Source organism: Vulpes lagopus, chromosome 24 (assembly GCF_018345385.1).
Source record: "Vulpes lagopus strain Blue_001 chromosome 24, ASM1834538v1, whole genome shotgun sequence".
Taxonomy (NCBI): Eukaryota; Metazoa; Chordata; class Mammalia; order Carnivora; family Canidae; genus Vulpes; species Vulpes lagopus.
Window position 1 is genome coordinate 41,505,690 of NC_054847.1, and position 24,040 is coordinate 41,529,729.

The following is a 24,040-nucleotide window of genomic DNA, read 5'->3' on the forward strand; positions in this document are numbered from 1 at the left end:
GCTGGACTGCTGAGCTAAGGAGGGATGGAAGGAGCAGCCTCATCCCTGCCTTGGATCCAGGCTTTCTGACCAACCCCACTCACTCCAGCTTCCCCTCCCTCCCACCTCTCTCGCAATCCGTGCTCTCTCATCGTGGTGGGATGTGATTGCTCGTGACCTCCTTGCTGAGGAGAGGAGCCTCTCTCTAGGTGTGGGTTCCTGGACAGATTATCTGTTTGGCTGCCTTAAATCATGTTCACAAAAGACCACAATTCCTTGCACGTATACGCACTCCTCAAAATTCACTTTCTATGAAGTAGAAAACATCTATTTGCATTTTATTCTCCTCCTCCCAACCCCCACATATTTTGAAAAAAAAAAATGTTTTCATGCTACAGTGCAAACCATGCTCTTATTAACGTCGCCCTCCCTTGGAATGCTTTCCTGGCTTTCCACTTCTCCCCTGCCAAGCACACTTGACCTGTGGTATGTAAAGGTCACAACAGCCCTGATCAATCTCCTCGAGCAATCTCACTTGTTCAAAGTACATGGTGTTACAAGATTAGAGGGGTATGTGGAGGAGAACCCAGGGACCAGGGATAGAGGACGGTGCCAGGTGAGGAAAGAGGTAAAATCAGAAGGTCCATTGATAAGTTCTTGACCAGAGTGGAACTGCAGATTGGGTTTATGAAGCCAGGAAAAAAAAAATCCTTGGGAAACACAGGAAGAGGAGCTTTTGAACACCTGAGAGTGAAGATTTAACGACCTAAAGACTAAACTCAGGTAGATTAAAAACAAAAGTACTTTTCTTTGGGGAACTATGAGTTAATCTGGTGGTTTCTGGTGTCCTGATGATGGCAAGAAAATCCGAGACTAATATGATAACTGACAACCAGCTTTTTTTTTTTTTAAGATTTTATTTTTTTATTCATGAGAGACACAGAGAGAGAGAGAGAGAGAGAGAGAGAGAGAGGCAGAGACACAGGCAGAGGGAGAAGCAGGCTCCATGCAGGGAGCCTGATGTGGGACTCCATCCCAGGTTTCCAGGATCATGCCCTGGGCCAAAGGCGGCGCTAAACCGGGAAGCCACCCAGGCTGCCCCTGACAACCAGCCTTTAATCTTTGGAGGACATTTGCACAAAATACCATTCATTTGCCTAAGCAGCATTTAACACACTGGTAGAAGTCAAACTACATTGGCAGGTGAATGTTTTAGGATGTAAATAATTTTTCATCTTGGGGCACCTGGCTGGTTCAGTTGGAAGAACATCAACTCTTTTTTTTTTTTTTTTAAGATTTTATCCATTTATTCATGAGAGACACAGAGAGAGACAGGCAGAGACACAGGCAGAGGGAGAAGCAGGCTCCCTGCAGGGAGCCCGATGCGGGACCTGATCCTGGATCCTGGGACCACACCCTGAGCCAAAGGCAGATGCTCAACCGCTGAGCCACCCAGGTGTCCCCAAGCATGCAACTCTTGATCTCAGAGTTGTGAGTTTGAGCCCCACATTGGGTGTAAAGATTGAATGAATGAATGAATGAATGAATGAATGAATAAATAAATAAATAAGAATTTTTCAACTTGGGCAATTACATTGGAATCACCTGGGGTCCAGACTGAATTAGTCAAAGTTGAAGGCCAAGCATTACAGGGTTTTAAAAGTATCTTGGGGGATGCTCATGGGCAGCTATGGTTCAGAACTTTACTGGTGTTAAAAAGTCAGAGCTTTCAAAAGATCATTAGTACCGAGCACATTCTTAAGCAGAAAAATACAACCGCATCTAATATCGTATTGCCCCATCAATCTTCCTTGTACCAGGACTGAATGCCTTTCCCAGAGGCTACTTTTCAAAATGGCAAAACAAGAGTTTGGAAAGAGTACATTTCGTCAACTCGGGTCTTTAGTTGTTACAGTAAACCTGCTGGACTTCTGGGATGAGAATGAGGACTCAGTGCCCCACCCACAGCTCAAGTTCTCTTCCTAAATTTCTCTTCCCATTTTAACCTGCCCATCTGCCCCTGGGCTTCACCAGGGCCTTCTCATTCCTCCATCCCTTAGCTCCCTTACCCCACAAACACTGGTTGTGCCTACATTTCTGGTCTTGTATAAACAGCAAATAATGTAAATAACAAACCTCAATTCTTAAGTGGCATTCCATCAGTCAAAGAACACTCATTAAGCCTCTCTCCTGGCTAAAAAAAGTGAGTATAATATTTTAGCTAAGTGTGAGACTAAAATCAATCAAGGAATATGGATTGAGTGCTCAGAGGGACAAAGGCAAGAATGGAAAACATACAAAGAGTACAGTATGTAGATACTCAAGGATCTTACCATCTAGACCAGGGATTAGCAAACTATAGCCCATTGACCAAACCTCGTCCCCTACCTGTTTCTGTAAATGGTTTCATTGGAACACAGCCATGCTTAATATATATATATATATATATATATATATATATATATATATATATATATATATATTCAATGGCTGCTTTTATACTACTATGGTGGATTTGAGTAGTTGTGACAGATCATCTGGCCTTCAAAGCCTAAAATATTTACTATCTGGTTCTTTCTAGAAAAAGTTTGCCAATGTTGATCTAAATTAACATCATATATATTTATGGTATATGTAAAACCATCCACTCACCCATCCTCTTAGTAAATATTTATGTTGCACTTTATTAGGTCCTAGGGGATACATTAGTGTGAAACAGAGACGGTTCCTACCCCAAGGAGGCCTACAGTCTACTGAACTGTCAATCCTAAGCAATAAATAAGCACCAAAGAGGTGTCTGTGCAAAAGAGAAGAGAATGTCGAGGCTAGACAGAGCCGTAACTAGAATTACTGTGAACTATAGAGATGGATTCTAAGTTGAACAGGATGAAAAGAAAGGAGGGGAAGGCCTTGACAAAATTAGAGTGAAGAGGCAGGAATGTCTACTCTATGGATGAGGGCGGCAAGTGGCACCTGGGCTGGCTTCCAGTATACTGGGGAGCAGGGGAGGGAATGGCATGATTTGTTCACCATTTATCTTCTGTACTAGACTCGAAGTCTGATGAGAGCATGGATAATGTTTATGTTGTTCATCTCTACCCCTAGCATTATGCAACATGACTGCCATATAATAGCTGCTTGATGAATATTGTTTAAAGAATTAAATAGTAAATGGGGACACTTGGGTGGCTCAGTCGGTTAAGTGTCTGACTCTTGGTTTTGACTCATGTCATGATCTTAGGGTGGTGAGTTTGAGCTCCACATTGGGCTCTGTGCTCAGTGTGGAGTCTGCTTGAGATGTTCTGCGTCTCCCTCTCCCCCTACCCTTCCCTCCACTTGTACACTTTCTCTCCCTCTCAAATAAATAAATAGATAAAATCTTTAAAAAATGAATTAAATAGTGGATGAATAAATGAGCATCTTGACTATCAAGTTAGATATTCTGTAAGCCAGTTAAGTCAAGAATTTCAACCATGATAAAGAGTTCTCTGATCATATTTTGATACAAAAGAGTGGATAGAAAAATGAGAAAGCTAGTGTTTATTGAACAACTACTACACAGCAAGAACTTTACAAGCATAATATTATTCAATTCTCTCAACAATCCTTTTATTTTGCAGATAAAGAAATTCAGTCTTGGAACAATTAAATACCTGGCTATGGTCAAACAGCCAGAAAATAGTAGAACCAGAATTCAAATCCCATTCTTACTCTCTTATTCTCAGATCCAAGGCTATTGCACATGCGCATGCCTACTGGTCATTTTCATACCATGCTCTGCAGACCTGGGGCTCCTCAGAGTCCCCATAAGGACCATCTGACCAATTCTGTAGCACAGAGGACTAAGAGCACGCAGACTGTCCACCCACTTTCAACCAAAGCAGTTCTTATATTTTCTACTTCACATGTGGAGCTTCCTGATTTCATCAAACAAATAGTTCTTGGGGAAACAAAAAAGAATAGAAACCACTGTACTGGACCATACTACTTCCTAAAATCAAGCCAGAAGGCATGGTTTCCAGCCTTCTGCCGTCACCAGTGTGCTATGGGATCATGGCCAGCCACTCCTCCTTCCTTCCGTTGTTACGCAAGAAAGGTTGGATGACGGTGCCAAAACCCTGTTGCGTTTCTTGACTTTCCAGAGAGAACAAGATTAAATGAAGAGCTCATTTAATGAAGGAAAATGCCTGGACCACCTTGAATAAAAGTTTAGATAAAGCTGTAATTCCATCAATGGCAGCAAATTAGAGGAGTGTGAACAGTTACCAGACAGAGTTCAGCTGGATGCCTTGGCTGACGTCTGCTCATAGCATCTAACATGGGAGTACGAAAAGCAAACAGGAGCCAATCATTTGGCCTTCCCCGACAGCAACCCGCACATGACATAACGCAGGGGCCTTGCTAAATAGTCCACAGAGGCACATTTACTTACCAATAGAGATGTAACACATGAATATACTGATTCTGGAAGAATTCATAACTGGAAACAATGCCACACTCATCGATGGCTCGGCCATTCTTATACCAAGTTACCTCTGGCTTGGGTTGACCTGATAATGAAGACATAAGAATGTTCTTATTGCATTAAGTATTTTCAGAAAAAAAATCATAAAGCTATGAACAAGAATGGGTAATAAGCAATAGGGATGAGCATAATGAAGTATCTCAGTTGGGGAATGCCCTCTCCTGGATTCAAATGCATCACTCAATAAGCACTAACGAGCATGCTACATGCCTAAGATGATGTGATGCTGGGGTGGGGGTGAGGCATCCAAAATGAAAGATCCTCTCCCTAGTCTCAAGGAGCTATTAAGAAAAATTATCTAAAACATGGATATGAGGCAAAAATATGGATAGGATCTTCTTTCAGTGTCATAGGGGGACAAAGGTCCATCTAGGGGAATGTACTCTGTTTAATTCGAAGATTACTACTGATTAAAATTCCCAGATTTAGTGAAGCTACATGTAAACTGGTAAATTTTTATCCAGTGGAGATGTAAATGATCTCTGCCTGGCTGAAAAAAATAACTCTGTAAGTCATGGTTTATTGCCCTATAGGACATTAACCAGTATTTTACCTGGATCAGCAGTCTTATCCTAACATTCTTTTATCAAATTGCCCATAAATAAATAGTTCCTCAAATGTTCTTTGACCAGGACTTCCTACTTTCCGGTTCTCTCTTTACTTAAAGATTGAATGAAACCATTGAAATGTTCGTTTCACATTTGCAGGGAAGTCGCTTGACCTTTGGAAAATTGTACTTTAACCGTAATGGCACAGAAGAGGGAAGAACGAAGTGGAGGAGCAAAATGCCATCTCCTAAGCATGAAGGAGTCCAGGATGTGTGTTTCCCAGGCTGGGACTGTACATACCTGGCTGGCGCCATCACAGACACTGCCCTACGCCTTCTCCCTCAGAAGGAGCCCATCCTGCCTTTGTGATCATTAACCAGATGTGATGCCAATGGACTCATCTGGCAAAACCCCAGATCACCTCTTGGGATTTTTCTACCCCGTGTTATAGCCAAAGGAAGGTTTCCAGTGTGTCCCAGTGAGCTTTCCCCTTAGCTTCTATTTCACTGAAAACATACCAAAATGTGCCATGTGATCAGAGGAAAAGCCCAATATTGAGAAACAAAACACTTTCTAGATCCATCCTTCTTGTGTTTCTGTTTAATTCATCACAGGATTTTTAGTGAGCAGCCCCAGAGATCACTACGGGAAGTGCTGGGTGCGCTTTTGAGATCTGCACCATGGACAGGACCTGAGGGTGCTCAGAGGCCCTGCCTCCCTCCCCATGTCTTGTCTGATCTGGGGCCTCCCAGCCAGGCTACCTCTGTGCTAACTCCACCAATGTGCTTGGTGGCCACTGTGGCTATCACTCCTTGCCTCTCTCTCTTTAGGCAGGGGCCTGACTAATCAGTCCGCGGAACCAGGAGCAGACAGGCCTGCGTGCAAGGACACATCCTTCTTTACCAGTGGCTTGGCGGAGTCCCTTCCAGGCAAATGACTAAACCACCAAAAATGAGCTTCCCTGAAAAACCATCAAGGATGCTGCTGATCATAATTCATTTCGGCTTGTTCTTAGCAGCTTTACATCCCCCTAAAATCATCTAGTCAATTTTACTAGATTCCTTCTCAGGAAGTATCGAGTTGCTCCTATTTTTGTGCATAGTTGTGTGGTTTGTTTTTTTTTAAGATGGTACCTAAGGTATGGGGAACTCATTCTAATCGCTTGGACCCCAGTTTTCTTATTCACACTGATCAGGGCTGGTTGATGCCTGCAGTTTCTTAATGGCTGACGGGTTTTTTCCTTCTGTGCAGTATAGATCTGAATAATCAGCCAGAAATGAGACTTACACAGGGAAGTGGTATCTTATACTTTGTGGGTGGCTTTCTTTTCTCCCTCCACTTGCTGGAAACCTCACCCAAAAATCCTCCCTTGTTTTTGAAGCCTACCTGCAGGTCACATATTGAGAGCCACCTCCAGAATGTTTCACAAGCATCCGGCTTATGGGTGTGGGGACTGGTAGGCAAGTTTAGTGTATGTCCCAACAATGGGGCTTCCTGAGGAGACATGGGGGCCCCAGTATGAAGGCTCAGTGGTAGACTTGTGCCTGTCCCTCCTCTGAAGGTTCAATGATGGACAAACACCGAGAAAGATGGGGGCTTGGCTCTGGCCTCAAAGGAGCTAAGCGCACAGTCATACACTCCAGCACCCAGACCAGAGAAGAGATTTTATTACGACTTTGGCTAAGGAATCGTGGCCATTTCAGAAGCTGGATCCTTTCCTCTTCCCTAGAAAAAGTGAGCTCAGGGGAGAAGAGTTTTCTAGGTACCCTCAGGGAAGACCACCAGTGCCTCTGTCTTTGAAGGAAGAGACATAATCCAAGAAAGAAAACAACCCACAAGGTACAAGATACTACTTCCCTACCCTACTATTTTGCTTCTACTATTTCCTTTTAATAATAAATCCTCCTTACTACTGGGAGTACCTATTTGGGGGCCAGGTCTGGGTTATTTACTCTCCAGTCCAGGGGGAGTTCCAGTCTCCTGCTTCTCTCCATTGGGCATCCTCAGCCTTGGTTTTGCCCTCTTTACTGTTGACTAGCACGCCTGAAGAAGGCGAGCAGCGGGAGATGCATTTAGCCAGTTTGGGAATGTCAGGGAAAGAGTGAGGGAAGATTTCATCAAGTCATCTGAAGTAAAGTTAATCATCCCATTCCTACGTACACAGGAAATTAAGAGTGTATTATTTGAAAAAACAACCAGTGTGGGAATCGCCTAACCAAGAACCACAATGTGAAGTGAAAAGGATCATTAAAATATGCCCAGGAAGCTACTCAAAGAAATTCTCCAGATTGGGGGGGAAAAAAATCATAGAGGATTTAGTTGTTCCACTGATCACTCAGACCATGGTAGCCAGGCCATGATGTTTTTAATAATGCCTTTGTGAGCCTAAAACCCTGGGCCCCAGGGAGATTGCAGAGGGTCATTAGCCACCGAGGGTTACCAGATATTATGCAGCGAAGCACGGCGTCTGACTTCTCAGGAACCTTCTGGGAAAGTAACGTAGATAAAAAACAAAGTGTGCGCCTCTGGGGCCCTCCCAAGTCTGTCATCCTTTCATGCCACGTGAATCTGAAAAACAAAAATCCCTGACATCACCATTTGTTGGGGGATTCCTCTGACTTTCCCGGGAGTGCTGGTGGTGGCTCTTGGGGAGAGAAGGAGCGCAGCGTGGTCCCTGGCTTGCGGAAGGCTGGGCGGTGGCCCTTGGCAGGTGGGCAGGTGGGCAGGTTGCAAGAAGCCCGCGGGCAGGTTTTCTCACCTGCCGCAACGCCCGGCACTGGGACCAGATGCTTTGTCGTGGGGGCTGTGCTGTGTGCACTGTCGCGTGCTTAGCAGCATCTGGCTTCCACCCACCAGACGCCGCAGCCCTCCCCCAAGTCGTGGCAATCAAAAATATCCGCAGACACTGCCAAGTTTCCCCAGGGAGGGCAGCCCCAGTACAGAAGCATGCACCCCAGTGGGTTGCAAGGCAGCTGGTCCCCAGACAGAGAGCACGGCTTGAGCTGATACCATTTACCATCTCTCTTTTCTCTTTCTTTCTGTCCTTAAAGTCTTCTCATTGCACTCAAAAAGGGTGCAAGCCACACTTGCGTCCAAAGAAAGAGTTGATTAAATGCAAAGGAATCTCCAGGTGGGAGGTATTTTGAAATTGGGAAAGTACTGCTCCCTCCCAGCCCCAGACGAGCGCCCCCAGGAGGGCGGGGGATGGGCTGGCAGTTTTGAGCAAGCCTGTGTTCATTGATACTGGAAGGCTTTTAACACTTGATTAGTCACCAGGTGTGTTATTTCATTTCATTTCTTTTAAATTCCCTGAATGGTTATTAACACCTCCTACATCTTACCCATGTGGAATCTCAGAGAGATTCGACAAGTTGCTCAAGGTCACACAGCCCAAGTGGCTGCTCTCCTGGGGCGCCCTTCATGGCTGTGTAGGCTGACACTGCTAACTCCCCGGAGTTGTGCAGTGCACAACCCACACACCCCTAAGAAGCCAGGTCTGTCTGAACCCAGAGGGCCCTATCCTCTCTTTCCTCCAGATACAGGCTAGCACCACTCTGCCAAAATGATCCTTTGGAAAGCCCCGCGCTTGTAAATAATATTTTGCTCTATCCAAACGGGAGGCTCCCACTCCTCTGGATGTTGGTGAGCAGTTCCCATATGCTCAAAGCTCAAGGGAAAGCACATCCCACAGTGGGATACATTTAGTGTGGATGAGGTGAGGCGCATTTCGACATGCAAACGGTGATTCTGGGGATGCTGAGCATACAAAAGCAAGAGTGATCCAAGCTCTAGGCTGTATCTTAATGGTCACAACCGTATCATCAAAGGGGAAACCCCACTCCATATGGGTGGACCTTAACTATTTAGACCAATTCCTCCAATGTGCAGGGCCTGGTTCAAGATGAAAATGAGGGGTTCCTTGTTCAAAAATGATCAAGCTATTTGACATGGCAACAACAGAGCCATAAACTGAGTGTTGGGGCCATTCTGGGCATGGGGCCCTGTGCGAGGCTCACACTGTGGGACCCTGAGGCCGGCCCTGCCCGATGGACACGGCCCCAAGAACATTCTGCTCACCAATGGCCACTAGTGCTTCCTCCACTTTGAGGCCTTTCCTTCAGTTTTTGGTGTTCCCAGGGCATTTCCTTAATCTTAAGGTGTTCTGTTTAGAAATAAGGTTAGTCCTTGAAAACAAAAAAGCACTCCGAACTGCTGCTTAGTGAAACACCCAAGCTCTCTGAGTATGGGGGTAAAAACAATTAATTTAGGAGAATGTACCTCCTTCCTTTCTTCAGGAGAATGTGTAGAAAGCAACTTTGTGCTTTGACCTGAGGTTCAGCTAACATACAGAAGGGGGAGAGAGAGCTGTACGGCTGAAGAAATAGTAGGTTTGCATCAAAGAGGAAGGTAAGTGCTTAGGTCTGATACAGAGCACAAGGGCAGGGAGAGAAGCCCACAGGGCTGCGGGGAACTGGGTCAAAAAAGATTGAGCCAGAGAAATGGAAAAGAGGATGTTAAGTATTGCTCTGCAGTTGTTAATTGGATCCTCTCGACACCCCTTAATCAAGACTTGAATTGAATTTCTGGTGATTTTAGGTTACAGGGCATTTTACTGGATTTATTTATTTGTTAAGATTTGTTTGTTTGTTTGTTTATTTATTTATTTGAAAGAGAGAGAAAGAAAGCCCACGCACAAGAGCTGGAGGGAGAGGGAGAGAGAATCCCAAGCAGACTCCCCACTTATTGATCTCACAACTTTGAGATCATGACCTCAGCCGAAACCCAGAGTCAGCTGCTTAACTAACTGAGCCACCCAGGTGCCCCAGTTATAGGACATTTTAAATGCAACCTGTAGAGATTGGCCCCCACAGGGTTCCTGATTAATAGGTATTATAATTTAAAAGATCATAAGCACCTCTTAGTCTAGATAGTAAGTTAGTTGCACAGAACAGCAAGAACTTCTGTTGGCAAGATGTCAAACAGACACCTGCACTCCAGATTACATAATAAGTACATTTGTGGTTGATGGTTCCAATCAGTATAAAAAGGCCAGACTTGACCTGCATTATTATTTACTTAGCAGTCACAGAAATGTCTAATGGAAAAACTATCTCAACTAGGTTGAAAGAAATCTCAAAGACAAATAACTCCAAAGGACAACTTTTATGGTAGCCACTTTGCACGAGGAAGTTTACAGAAGACTTGGTGTGTGTGGCTGAATTACTATATGAATAGATGACTAGCCCGAATGAGTGTGGGTCCCACAGTGCTCAGAAGCCAAGAAAAATGAATGGCAATGTGCTGTCCTTTCACTGCTGAAGAAATTTTCCCCACCCCCCACGTACTGTGCCTCCCCCCCTCCCTGAAAATACACACAGAAAGAAGCAGCTCTGGTTAATGTCAGTATTTGCTCATCCATTTCAGAGGTCTGAGCAGGTGATAAGAGCTAGAGCTATGGAATTGACTTGAGATTAAAGTTAATATTTCTCAGTATTATTGAACAAACATTGTTGGGGCTAAATGTAAGCAAAGGCAGTAAGAATGGACTCTAAGTCCAGTTTTAAATTTTTTACTGTATTTCAGAACTGAAAATGCAAGTTGTATTTGTGATCTCATCTACTGTTTTAACTCAATATAAAGTATAGAACAAGGGTTGGCAAACATATCAAAGTACAGCTTCAGAAAGAGAGAGGAAAGGAAAGGGAAGGGAAGGGAAGGGAAGGGAAGGAAAGGAAAGGAAAGGAAAGGAAAGGAAAGGAAAGGAAAGGAAAGGAAAGGAAAAGAGGAAGGAAGGAAATGAAAGGGAAAGAAAGAAAGAAAGAAAGAAAGAAAGAAAGAAAGAAAGAAGAAAAGAAAGAATAATAAGAAGAAAGCAGGAAAGGAAAAGAAAGAAAGAAAGAAAAAGAAAGAAAGAGAAAGAAAGAAAAAGAAAGAAAGGCAAAAAGAGAAGAAAAGGAAAGAAAAAAGAAAGAGAAAGAAAAAGAAAAAGGAAGAAAGGCAAGAGAAAGAGACAGAGTGAGATTTAGAATCATCCTCCAAATAAAGATATTTGGAGTATTTATTACTGATCTGGTAAATTTTCCAAAGATGAGAACCATGCAATTTTACGTATTTTATACCCCAGTTGGCATATTGGTTGGACACAGCATGTAGGTAGGTTTTACAACCCAAGAAAAGCAGGGAGTAGGAGTCAGAACTCTTAGTTCCAACGCACCCCTTTATTGTTTTTGAGTGGCAGCATGGCACAGGTGCTAGGAGATCCAGAGCCAGATACCCTGGGTTCACACACTGGCGGCACTCCCTACCAGCATTGTCAATAAGCATGTCACGGCCCCTCCGTGCCTCAGCTTCCTCATCTGTAAAATGAAGGCAAAACAGTGGTCTACACTTCCTGGGTTGTTATAAAGATTAAACAAGTTATTGCTTGCAAAACACTTCGTACAGCACCTGGCACAAAAGTAGGTGCCCAATAAATGTTAGCACTAATTATTTTTTTAAATGCGGCTTTGATTGAAAACATTAGCCCATCTGACTGGCAGCAAGGCTGAGAGATACGCAACATTTTTTAACAGCTTTAGTGAGATAGAATTCACATGCCATATAATTCATTCATTTACAGTACAATTCAGCGGCTTTCAATATATTCAGAGTTGTGTGACCATCACCGCAATCAATTTTAGAATAGTCTCATTTCCCCAGAAAGAATCCCACACTCCTTAGCTTTCAAGTTCTCATCTTTCTGTCCCTTTGCCCAAACCTACACACACAGCCCCAAGCAACCACTAATCCACTTTCTGTTTCTGTGGATTTGCCTATCCTGGACATTTCAGATCAACAGGATCAAACGCTACGTGGTCCTTTGTGACTGGCTTCTTTCTCTTAGCACGAGGTTTCCAAGGTCCATTTGTGCTGCATCATGGGTCAGTATTCACTCCTTTTTACACCATTCTTCAACCCTTCTTGGGAGCAACTGTCGGGGCACAAGAATGACTGCCCTGGCTCTCCACATTCCTAGGACACTTACTCAGATGATTGGGGGGAGGAGGGGGGTAGTTGGGGGAAGGGCTCTAGAATCTGGAAAATTCTCCTGATCAGGGTAACATCACAGGACTGAGGACCGAACCCAGGCTTTGTCACTTGCAAGGGACATATCTACATCTGTCTCTGCCACTTACCTGGTCAAAGTTCTTCATCTGTAAAAGGAGATGATGCTAATGTTCTAAGGATTAGAATAATCCTTGCATAAATGGCCTAAGGAGAACCTGCCACATAATTGTTCTTCAAGGTGGTAATCAGTAGGCTTTAAGGAAAGACGTCACTTGGTTTCATCAATTTCCTTTCCTGCTGTGGGTTACCACAATAATTTTTTTAAGCAATACACCAATAGATGTCTAAAAATCTCTCCTCATGGAACATTCACCTGTAATAGTAATTTCAAGACATGACTCCTGCCATCCCCATTCCCAGGATCCACCACTATGGATAGAAAGGGAAGAAAGGACATATCAAACTGCCAAGAAGTAGAGTTAGGGTGACACTGGGAACCTTATGTGTCATCTCTGACTCCTCCCCAGGTGACTGCTTCCTGACGGTGAAGTCCCACAGGTTACAACACTTACAAACATGCTATTTGACTCATAGAGACGGTTCAGTCACTGCCTGTCCCAGCCACGGCTGTGCTGACTATAAAGGAGAGAGGACAGTTAAGTCAGGCTGTGGTTCATGTTTCGTGGCTTTTCTGAAGGTTAGACTCCTTGGAGACAGATTTATCATTCTCCGCTAAACGTGGACAACCAATATTGAATTACTGATATGAGCAGAGGGGGCTCTGGTGGTGTTCACAGACATGGAGAGGTAACATGCTAACTGGAAAGAGCGTAAGATTTGCATGACTTTATTTTATTTTATTTTAGCTGTGGGGTCCAGAACAAGTCATTTCCTTTTCTTAAAAAAATTGGTTTGCCTTTAATTACACAGATTCTAAATGCATAGGTTACATGTATTTGTAAAAACACATATAAAGGCAAAGTTTCCCTCATGCACTATCCCTCCATCTCAATACCTTCTCAAGAGGAAGGATTTGTGGGGCAGCCCAGGTGGCTCAGCAGTTTAGCGCCACCTTCAGCCCAGGGCGTGATCCTGGAGACCCAGGATCGAGTTCCACGTCAGGCTCCCTGCATGGAGTCTGCTTCTTCCTCTGCCTGTGTCTCTGCCTCTCTGTGTGTCTCTCATGAATAAATAAATAAAATTTTTTTTAAAAAAAGAGGAAAGATTTGCTGTACTTTCAGGCATTTTTCTATCCATGTATGTATATCAGCATCTAAATATGTATACATTTACATAACATTTATATTTTGTTATATCTATATACTTTCTATCCATTTATGTGTATCTCATATGTGTGTTTATATATAGTTTTGTGGCATGCATGGCATTAAATTGTGTATACTTCCCAGGCAGTTGGCTTATCTTACTTAGTAATAACCGTTGGCTTGTTATGGATTGCCAATCCAATCCATTAAAGGCTACATCACTTTTTAAATGCTGCTCAATGATATCAATATTGCCTAGCATGGCAATACTAGGCTTAATCTGTGTGTTCTTGTGTTGATGACATTGAGCTAGGCTGGAGTTTTTTACACTTACAAATGTGTCTCCAATAAAACTACATCCTGCTACATGCTTCCTTGGGCACATAAGTGGTTCTCCAGACTAAATATCAAGAAATGAAATTGCTGGATAAAAGAGCATTCACATATTCTATTTTGATAGATACTCCAAATGGGCAGGGCCCTTAACAGAATAGCAGAAGGATATGGTGATGAAGGGCCCGATTCCTGAGTTCAAGTCTTAGCTCTGCCACTTACTAGCTCACCTTTGCTCTGTCAAAGGTTCTTCATCTGTAAAACTATGATAATAGCAGTATCTACTTCATTTCATTGTTAGGAAAATTAAGTGAGTATGTATAAAGCTCTTCTAAATGGTAGAGTAAGAACTCTGTAAGTGTTAGCTATCGGGAGCTTTGGGTTTTTTTGTTTTGTTTTTTTAAAGATTTCATTTATCTATTCATGAGAGACACAGGGAGAGAGAGAGGCAGAGACACAGGCAGAGAGAGAAGCAGGCTCCACGCAGGGAGCCTGACATGGGACTCGATCCTGGGTCTCCAGGATCAGGCCCTGGGCTGAAGGCGGCACTAAACCACTGAGCCATCCAGGCTGCCCAGGAGCTTTGGGTTTAATATCAGTAAAATCACCAAAACATCTTCCTCTCAAATTAGAAAAGAGATAGGAGGTTATAGAATTCTTTGAATCATTAGAGCCCTCGATGGATGCCAAGTGTTATTTTGGCCAATCTGCCCCAATCAGTCGGTGGCTTGGCTGCTGTCAGCAGGAAAGCTGCTGTCAACTGACAGGGTCAGGGAAATACTCTCATCCCACATGAAGATAATAGCTAACCAGCGCCTCTGGAGCTGGCAGGAAAGCCAGCTGTCACCGTGCTTTCTCACTGGGGACAGGAGGGATTAGTTCTGATTACTCAACCTAATCCAAATGGCAATTGGTATCTGAGTTACTACAGATTTGGATGTCACATCTACTATCCCATGTTAGTTAGGGAAGCGTACGCTCCCCAAAGATGGGGTCTGGGAATTTGAGGAAGTGGGTGGGGAGGAGGCAAACCAGGTGGGGAGAGAGAAACAATTAACATGTTTTTGGTACCTTCTATGTGTCAGCCCCCAGGCTGGACACTTCGTAGACATCATCACATTGAATCTTCACAACAAAACTACCAAGGCAGGTGTTCTTTCCCATTTCATACATAATGACTTGACACTTTAAGGTAACTTTGAAAGCATTGACGTAACAAACTTAATTCCTCACTGCCTGCAAGTGACAGTGTTGATATTGCGTCCAGGTTTGTTGGAGCTCAAGCATTGTTTTCTTTCTTGGGTGTGACTTTTGGGTTGTATGTGAGAAACAGAGGCAAGAAAATAAGCCCATGAAAAGATGCTCACTATCATTACTCATTATGGAAATTCAAATTAATATCATAATGAATGAGATAGCATTTCACAATTACTGGAGCAGTTACAACATGATAGGCAACCAAGTGTGGGCAAGGATATGGAGAAAAATCCTCAAGCATGGCTGGTGGGAATGTAAAACAGTACAGACACTTTGGAAGGTAGTTTGGCAGTTTCCAAAAAAGATAAGCATGAATTTACCAAAAGTATCTCACCACGAGAAATGAAAACAAATATTCACACAAAGACTTGCACACAAATATTAACAGGATTATTCATAATAACCTAAAATTGGAAATAACCTAAATTTCCATTGGAAACAATCTAAATGCCCACTGGAAAAACCTAGTGAACACATAGACAAATGGGGAATAGCCACACCATAGAATACTATGGAGAAATAAAAAGGAAAAAGCTTGGATACACAGTACGATATGGATGAACTCCAAAAAAATTCCAGTGAAAGAAGCCAGACACAAGAGACCACATACTGTAAGATTCTGTTTATATGAGACATCCAAAAGAAGTTATAAAGACCAAAAGTAGATTAGTGGTTGCTGGAGATGGAGGCAGTGGGAGAACACTGATTAATAATAAATGTGCATGGGGGCACCTGAGGGACTGTCAGTTAAGCACCCAACTCTTGATCTTAACTCAGGTCTTGATCTTGGGGTCATGAGATGGGACCCTGTGTTGAGCTCAACGCTGGATGTGGAGCCTACTTTTAAAAAAATAGTAATAATAATAATAAGTGTCTGTGAGGGATCTTTTTGGGGTGATAAAAATGTTCTAAAACTGATCTATGATGATGGTTGTACGACTTGATAAATTTACTTCAAACATCATTGAATTGAACACTTAGAAGAGGTGAATTATAATCGCGGGATGGGTGAGAAAAAAGGAAAAGGTGAATTATACAAAATGTAATATATGTCTCAATAAAGTTAATTTTTTAAAGATTTTATTTACTTATTCATGAGAGACACACACAGAGAGAGAAGCAGAGACACAGGCAGAGGGAGAAGCAGGCTCCCTGAGGGGATCCCGATGCAGGACTCAATCCCAGGACCCCAGGATCACAACCTGAGCCAAAGGCAGATGTTCAACCACTGAGCCACCCAGGTGCCCCAATAAAGCTAATTTCTGAAATAGAAACAAGGAGACAAACATGTCATAAGCACATATTGCAGTCATTGCAGTCTTACTTGATATCGCAAAGGACTGGAAGCAACCAAAATCTCCGCAGGTAGGAATATGGTTACAGTTTATCTGTTGAATGGATTTTCTATTTTTAACAGCAATGAGCATTAAAAATGAATAAGGAATTTCTGTGTGTATTGATATGAAATAATCTCCAAGATATATTGTTCAGTGAGATAAAATATAGAAGAGTGGAGAGCAGCTATCACTTGTATAAGCAAAACAAGAAGAATATTCTGATACGCTTATCCATACACACAATGATCTAAAAACTCTCAAGACACTGGTACCATGGTTGTCTCTGGATGGAGGCCCAAGTATCTAAGGAAGGGGAGTGGGAAGCCTGCTAAAAACAGTGATTGGGACGTTGGGGTGGCTCAGTGGTTGAGCATCTGCCTTCAGCTCAGGTCATGATCCCAGGGTCCTGGGATCGAGTCCCACGTTGGGCTCCCTGCATGGAGCCTGCTTCTCCCTCTGCCTGTGTCTTTGCCTCTCTCTCTCTCTCTCTCTCTCTCTCTTTGTGTCTCTCATGAGTAAATAAATAAAATATTTTTAAAAAGAAAAGAAAAAAGAAAAATGCCCCTGAAACTGGCAGCTTAAGTGACTTTTCCAAGGTCATACAGCTTATGAATGGCAGAGTCCATAATTCTTGATTCTAATTTTCAACTTACTATGTTGAGAGGACATATTCCTCTACTGGGCTTATCCTTGTCTTCTCTCTGGGCAAAGACAGGGTAGAAAGGAAAGATCACGATGCTATCAACATACAGAGCAGGACTGTAGTTAATGAGACCAACTGCCATGGATTAACTGGCTAACATCAGTTTGGTTGGAGGTTGAACATAGTGGGCCGAAGGCTGTGTCCCATGGAGGTATGTGTCATCACAGTCCTCACTGTGTTGTGAAGAAATCCTCTCTCCCGTTCCTCCTCCTCTTGTCCTCTGCTTTCTCCTAGGCTCCCTGGGTCCCTCTTTGGAGAGAATGTCTATTTTTTTAAATTTAATTTAATTTTTTATTTTTTATTTGTTTATTTATTTTGAGAATGTCTATTTTAAATTGGACCAAAATGTGTGCAATGTCAGGCATCTGTAGACAGGGGAGCAACTGGAGAAAGTTCTCCTCCCTCCTGTCCCCTCCCAGCCTGGGACAGGAGAGGGGGCTGCTACGGAGAGTGCCAGTGTCACCTCGGCCACCTTCATCCACCATCCTTCTCCCAGACAGTCAGAGGGCCTTGGGAGAAAATGTGGTTTTGCCTCCACTTGCCTTGTTTTCTGAAGAATTATTTTTATCATTCATTATCGAGCTGTTTTTAGTAAAGTGTGCCTAAGAGATAAGGAGCACCACCCCCAAGGAAAGCAGGGGAGTAGCACTGTATCCATACGTTCACTGCAGTCACACACAGGACCCTTCTGCAGGAGATTTTTTTTTTTTTACTCGCACTTCATCTTTTATTTATTTATTTATTTTTAAAATATTTTTTTCTTTATTTATTTATGATAGTCACAGAGAGAGAGAGAGAGAGGCAGAGACACAGGCAGAGGGAGAAGCAGGCTCCATGCACCGGGAGCCCGATGTGGGATTCAATCCCCGGTCTCCAGGATCCCGCCCTGGGCCAAAAGCAGGCGCCAAACCACTGCGCCACCCAGGGATCCCCGGAGACTTTTTAAAAAACTTGTTTGGGCTGCAGTTTAAAGCAGGCCTGGGGCTTCCTGGGTGGCTCAGTGGTTTAGCGCCTGCCTTCAGCTCAGGGCGTGATCCTGGGGTCCCAGGATCGAGTCCCACATCGGGCTCCCTGCATGGAGCCTGCTTCTCCCTCTGCCTGTGTCTGTCTCTCTGTGTCTCTCTCTCTCTCTCTCTCTCTCTCTCTCTCTGTGTGTGTGTGTCTCTCGTGAATAAATAAATAAAATCTTAAAAAAAAATATCCCAGACCTCCTTGACTGGCCAAGTTTCCCAGTCATCCTAACTGCATTCCCCACATTCCTCTCCCATCATCACTCCAGCCTGGACCTCAAGGATGGGCGGGACCCTAGCCTTCCTGCTTCCTGGGCCCTGATTGGTCCAGATTGGTCCTCCCTGGCCCAGGGCGCCTGAAATTCCCACCCCTGGCCCTCCACTCCACAACTCCGTGTGGGACACGCCTTCTCCAAGCTGCCCTTCGTGTTTTGTTTTGCTCAGTGTTTTTTCCTTTACACAGAAAGACCATCTTCCATCTGGTTCTTCCATTCAAGTCCCACTAGTTTTCAAACCCCAGCTGAAGGGCTAAATTGTCCTTGAAGCCTCCTCTGAGAGCCTGGGGGCGGGGGGAGAGACTCCTCCCCAAATGGTGGACCACTCACCTCCGTGCGCCCTGCCTACACTCAGTGTCCCCCACAGACATACTCCACGGTGAGATGTTTGCTTGCAAGATGACTCCTGGGTTTATATTTTGTGCTCTCCCCAGTTCTAGCATATTGTGACTGGGCCTGCCACACATCTTTTGAAAAGTAGGCAAGTTTAGTGATTGAAAGGATCAACGCAAATAGGGTTTCCCCAGAAATTACAGGCCCAAGAAACAGCTAAAGCAGTGACCCTCAGGTGTGGTCCCTGGACCACGCCATCCATCCGCATCACCTGAGGACTTGTCCGAAATGCAAATTCTCCGGACCTTCAGAGGCAGAAACTCTAGGGGTGGGACCCAGGAGCCTGTATTTCAACAAGCTTTCTGATACTGTTGCGCTTTAAAGTTTGAGAACCACTGGACTAGAAGAAAAATCTCCAACTACTGACTGAGGAGCAAATGAGCCTGGTTATCCAAGAGCAGGATTGAAGACCAAGTGAAGATAGAGGTGAGTCATGGGTCTTTTTCTTCTCTTGCAGGTTGGGCATTTATTCTTTCATTTTTACCAACCCTAAGATGACATGCTTACTGTCTCCCAAGTTCCTTTACATTTCTGAATGTCTAGATTTCCTTTATGGCAGAAAAGAACAACAGGTTTCCTTGTGAACCTGTCAGTAGCTCAAGCAAAGGATTTATCAAGCTACTCTGAAGTGCCTGGGCAGAAGCTGTGCCGAAGCTCAGTCAAGACAGTGCAATAATAAAGATGTGGCTAGCATTCTTTGGACCTGTCCCATGAGGCCTACTTGTTTTGTTTTTTTTTTTTAAGATTTTATTTATTTATTCATGAGAGACACACAGAGAGAGGCAGAGACACAGGCAGAGGGAGAAGCAGGCTCCATGCAGGGAGCCCGATGTGGGAATCGATCCCAGGACTCCAGGATCACGCCCTGGGTCGAAGGCAGGTACTAAACCACTGAACCATCCAGGCGTCCCCATGAGGCCTACCTGTGACTCTTGTCTGCTCCATCCCTCTGTGCCTGACTTGTCCTCACTCCAGAATGAGGAAGCACCCTGTTCATAATGCACTTCCATCACTGACCTCGAAATTCCAGCCACGGCTCTTGAAATGTCCATCTAGCTGCTGTCTCTGCTGAGCCCCCCAAGGCTAGCCGATTTCAGTGTTCTCACATGTCCTCACTCCACTAGGCCTCTGTCCAAGCAAAAAGGGAATCAGTGCAAGGTTCCCCTAGAAACTTTGAGGAAAGACTGGACCTGTGCCTTAATTTTCATAATAATCACAGAGATATCACTTCATATGTATAGATTTATACCTTTACTTTCCATTCTTATGGATTATGAGAACTCATATTTAAATATGGCACTGATATATACTAAAAAGTATCATATGATGTTGATAAATCCCTACCTGTACAGGTAATAAATATACCACCAACCATCTTCAAACAAAAAATAGTTTTTCTCATTTATTGCAGGCACATTCTAAAATATAATCTTTTTTTTTGTTTTGCTCTCAAACACTTTATTTTTAAGTACAGAAGTTTCCTCAAAAAATCTAATTTTCTTTTTTTTTTTAAAGTTTTTATTTATGTGTGTGAGAGAGAGAGAGAGCACATGAGTGTGGGGAGGTGTTAAGGGAGAAGCAGGCTCTCTGCTGAGCAGGGAGCTGGAGGTGGGACTCAATCCCAGGACCCTGAGATTATGGCCTGACCTGAAGGCAGATGCTTAACCAACTGAGCCACTCAGGCACCCAAAAAATCTAATTTTCTACGTTATTTTGGTTTAATGATTGTACTGATGTCAAAAATGTGTTAACTTCCACCACTTTAATATTTTCTATTGTAAAAGCATTCAGAAGTTTTAGCAAAAAAGAGACAGAGAAGTATTTAAATTAACCAAGGAGAAGAAACTGGCCTTTGGGGAGAAGCTAGGATGTGACATATACTTTAGGTATATTTACTCATGTCCCCATCACTCCAGTCAGAGTGGATGTTGCTATCTTCATTTCACAGATGAGAACACTGGAGTTCAAACAGGCTGAAAAACTGTGCTAGAGTCAGAATTTGACTGGAAATCTGACTCCAGAGCCTGTGCTTTACTCCTCAGCACCCCCAGCCCCCCACTACCTCCTACCCACATTAGAATGTCCACCGCTTCTTCCTTGCATAGGCTGATAGCTACATGTAGGTGTGCATGGGGCGCTTAAAAACAAATTAGATTGGGACAGGGGGGATTTTTGCCTATGACAGACACAAGAATCCACATGACCTAAAAGCCTTCCCCAGAAAGTAAGTGTTTTGCAAAAACTTCAAAAGGACGATGACATTTGGCAGCAAATCTGTTTCAATTTATTTTAAATCCTGATTTCCAAGATCTGAATGTGCTAATGGACCATCAGTGCCTGTTGATACAGGATTTGTCAATTTGTTGATTCAGAACAACATCTTGGATTTTGGTACATAAGTCTCACAGCAAAGAAGTTCTTTCAATTTACCCTTAGCTGGCTGGCATGCTGTTAAAAAAAAACAAAAACAAAAACAAAAAAAAACATCTCTTACCGTTCCTGGTCACTTAAGCTTCCAAAATTAAGGATAACTATACTTAAGGAAAAGACTGGGGAAGGGAAATATTAGAGCAGAAGCAGCTCTAAATGCTGTTCTTGCTTTTATCTATTTTTAAATGATTGCCAGATGTCTGTAACTGACACCCTCAATCAGTGGTTTTAAAGTTTGAATGTGTTCATCAAAATGCAATGTGACAGTGGGGCCATTTTATCGATGGATTTTTTTGATTGACTTCTCGCCTTAAATTTTTAAAGAATCTATTTAACAACTTGAGTACAACATCCTGCCTATGGTTAACGAAACTGCATTATACACTTTAAAATTCGAGAGGTTAGATGTCAAGCGTTCTTACCTCAGTTTTTAAAAAAAAGGGAGGGGGAAAGGAGAGGAAAGCAAATCTATTTAATGACTTGATGAATGTCTCCATCAGCCATTTTGAAATGCCTGATAGCTTTTCAGCAATTTGCATTCTGGGTGTCAGACAAGATACTGCTGTGTCCATCCAGAAAGTGGGGATTTTCAATCATTCATATAATCTAAGCAGTAACTTTTGACTAAAATACTCAAATATTTCAGACAAAAGGATCTGGGGCCTGAGTTACCAGGATGATCACTCCAATTTTTCATGTTACTTTGCAAAACCTTTGCAGATCACTCCTTCGAGTCATCCTGTGTGTGTGTTTTAATTGCTAAGATAGAAAGTGTCTATTTTAATTACTGCTGGGCCCAAATAAACAGACATGAAAAATAATCATTTCCCAAAAGGGTCTGAATGGACCTAAACTACAAATGATAATTTGGCTACTTTAAAGCCTATAGAGTCAAATGTGCCAGATGGCCCCTACTTGTTCCGTCCTGTTCTGTATCATCAGGAAACCATCTGCTCTGTTCCTTATTGCAGAAAATGCAAACAACTACATATTTAAAGCACAGCCATTCCTTATGTAAAAACCAAAGTCTGGATACTTACTTTTCAGTATTTTTCGTCCAAGAGACGTGATAGGAGGGCTGGCTCGGCTGTGGGCTCCCCGGGCTGTGTTGGGAGGTATTGATTGGGTGTCCCTGCTCCTGGGACTGGGCATTCAGAGGAGTTACAGGGTTCAGGGTCTTATCCACGTTCAGGTCAAAGCACAGTTGGGTCTGTCTCCAGAAAAGCTCCTATCTTCCTAAGAGGGAAAATTCTGTGCCCGGGGACGTTCTGGAAGAAGACATTTTTTCCCTGCCCTTGAATGAACTAGGTCATTGCTGAAGCTGGAGAATATTTTTTAGCATCACTGTGATGAAACTTGAGGGCTGTTTCTGCAGTAGGTGTGACACTTGTTGACGCCGCCGGGGAGGCCCTGGCAAAGGGACCTGGTGAAATGCAGCTCCAGCGAGCTGACGAAACACAGACGAGCTGTCCCCGAGGCCTGGGACACCGAGCACTGCTCTGCAAGATTGTGCAGGCCCTCAGCTTTAGTGGCTTGCCTCCTAGAAAAGCAGAATCTTGCTGTCTGATAAAGTCTCTGGGGCCGGAGTAACACCGGCAGTTCTCAGACCAAGAATACCAGGCATAGGAAACCTGTGCAGGGGGTGGTGGGGGTGAAGGGGAGGTGAAAAAAAGAGGCATTATGCTGTTCGTTTAGAACTGGTATTACAGTTGTTCTCTGAAGTTCTCTGAGAAACGCAGAAGCCACAGCAAGCAGGATCCACCCTCCTCCCTCCACCCCTAGCAGTCCTCCCCACACCCTCCCCTCCCACCCTGTCTCTCTCTCTCTCTCTCTCACACACACACACACACTCTCACACACACATTCTCTCTCTTCCTATTTTTGACTACAGTAGTAAGAAGAGAAGAGAGGAAGAACACAAGAAAACCGTAGGAAAAAAATGCCACAAATCCGTCAAATTGTCAAGAATTGCTCTTGTTACATACCAAAGTAGAATTTGTAATGTGGGCATTTCTTTTATTGAACTGTGTCCAAATCCAAGACAGAAGATAAACAAAATCCAGGAGTATTTTCTCTGGAACTATTTTGTCTCTCCGGAAAAGTATGTGCCATACCTGGAAACTGACAGCTTGGAGAGAAACTTCTTAGGACACTCACAGAGGTGGCTAAAATTAGCAGCTCTGAGTGAGTGACTTTGAAGGGGACATAACTGGATACACTCACTCTGTGCTGGGCAGTACAATCCTCAAAAGCAGACTGTGCTTGCATAGAGCAGTGTGTGCATCACCATACCTGGATGGAATGAAATTTTTCACAGGATGAAAAAGTCATCACCTAAAGTCATTAAATATCAAGAAGTATACGGTTGATGTGATCTGTTTCTCAGTTTCCTCTTCATATGAGAAGAAAGGCATTGAAAGCCGAGAGACTCTAAAATAATGACTGTCCCATTGGGAACACACCTATGAAACGCAGCCGGATGCAAAAAATTACCACCCCTTGATGACTGTGGGTATCAGCTGGTTTTATTTAAAGACGGATCCTCTTCATAGAGGCTCTTTCCAAATAAAAGCAGAGAACATTAAGAGAGCAGATAAGAGGAAGGTGTGATGATAAAAAATAAATGAAAGTTATCACACAGCAGCAAGATAGGATAAAGACAAAGGGAACCAACATCCCAATGCAGTAGACAGACATATATGGTCATGAAAGAATTGTTGCCTGGGAGTTCTTAAATGGAAAAGTTGTCACTCATTATGAAACTCGCTTTTGTTCCTGACAAACCGTCTGAAAGATAGACCCCCTCCCAGTCTAGCATTCATCTTCTAGTAAAATAAATGTAAGGACCAGAGGATTAAAATATACATATAATTTATAGTGGATTTACCTATATATATATTATTGTTCATCTCCTTAACCTGCAGCCATAGAGTTTCTG

At 43.3% G+C, this 24,040-nt stretch overlaps 1 protein-coding gene across 3 annotated transcripts in view; it reads right to left on the reverse strand.

Annotated features, from left to right (window-relative positions):
* The window catches only part of ALPK2 (alpha kinase 2), a 120,128-nt gene extending 96,874 nt beyond the window's left edge, over positions 1-23,254 (reverse strand). The window contains exons 1-5 of one of the 3 annotated variants that reach the window (XM_041739702.1): positions 23,088-23,254; positions 22,143-22,733; positions 19,690-19,800; positions 7,493-7,620; positions 4,412-4,529 (exon numbers count right to left, since the gene is read on the reverse strand). In XM_041739702.1, the coding sequence (XP_041595636.1) occupies positions 4,412-4,529; positions 7,493-7,620; positions 19,690-19,724 (281 nt within the window). In that variant the 5' untranslated portion in view covers positions 19,725-19,800; positions 22,143-22,733; positions 23,088-23,254. The other 2 variants (XM_041739703.1, XM_041739701.1) reach the window with 2 other exon arrangements.
* Between the last annotated feature and the right edge of the window lie 786 nt (positions 23,255-24,040).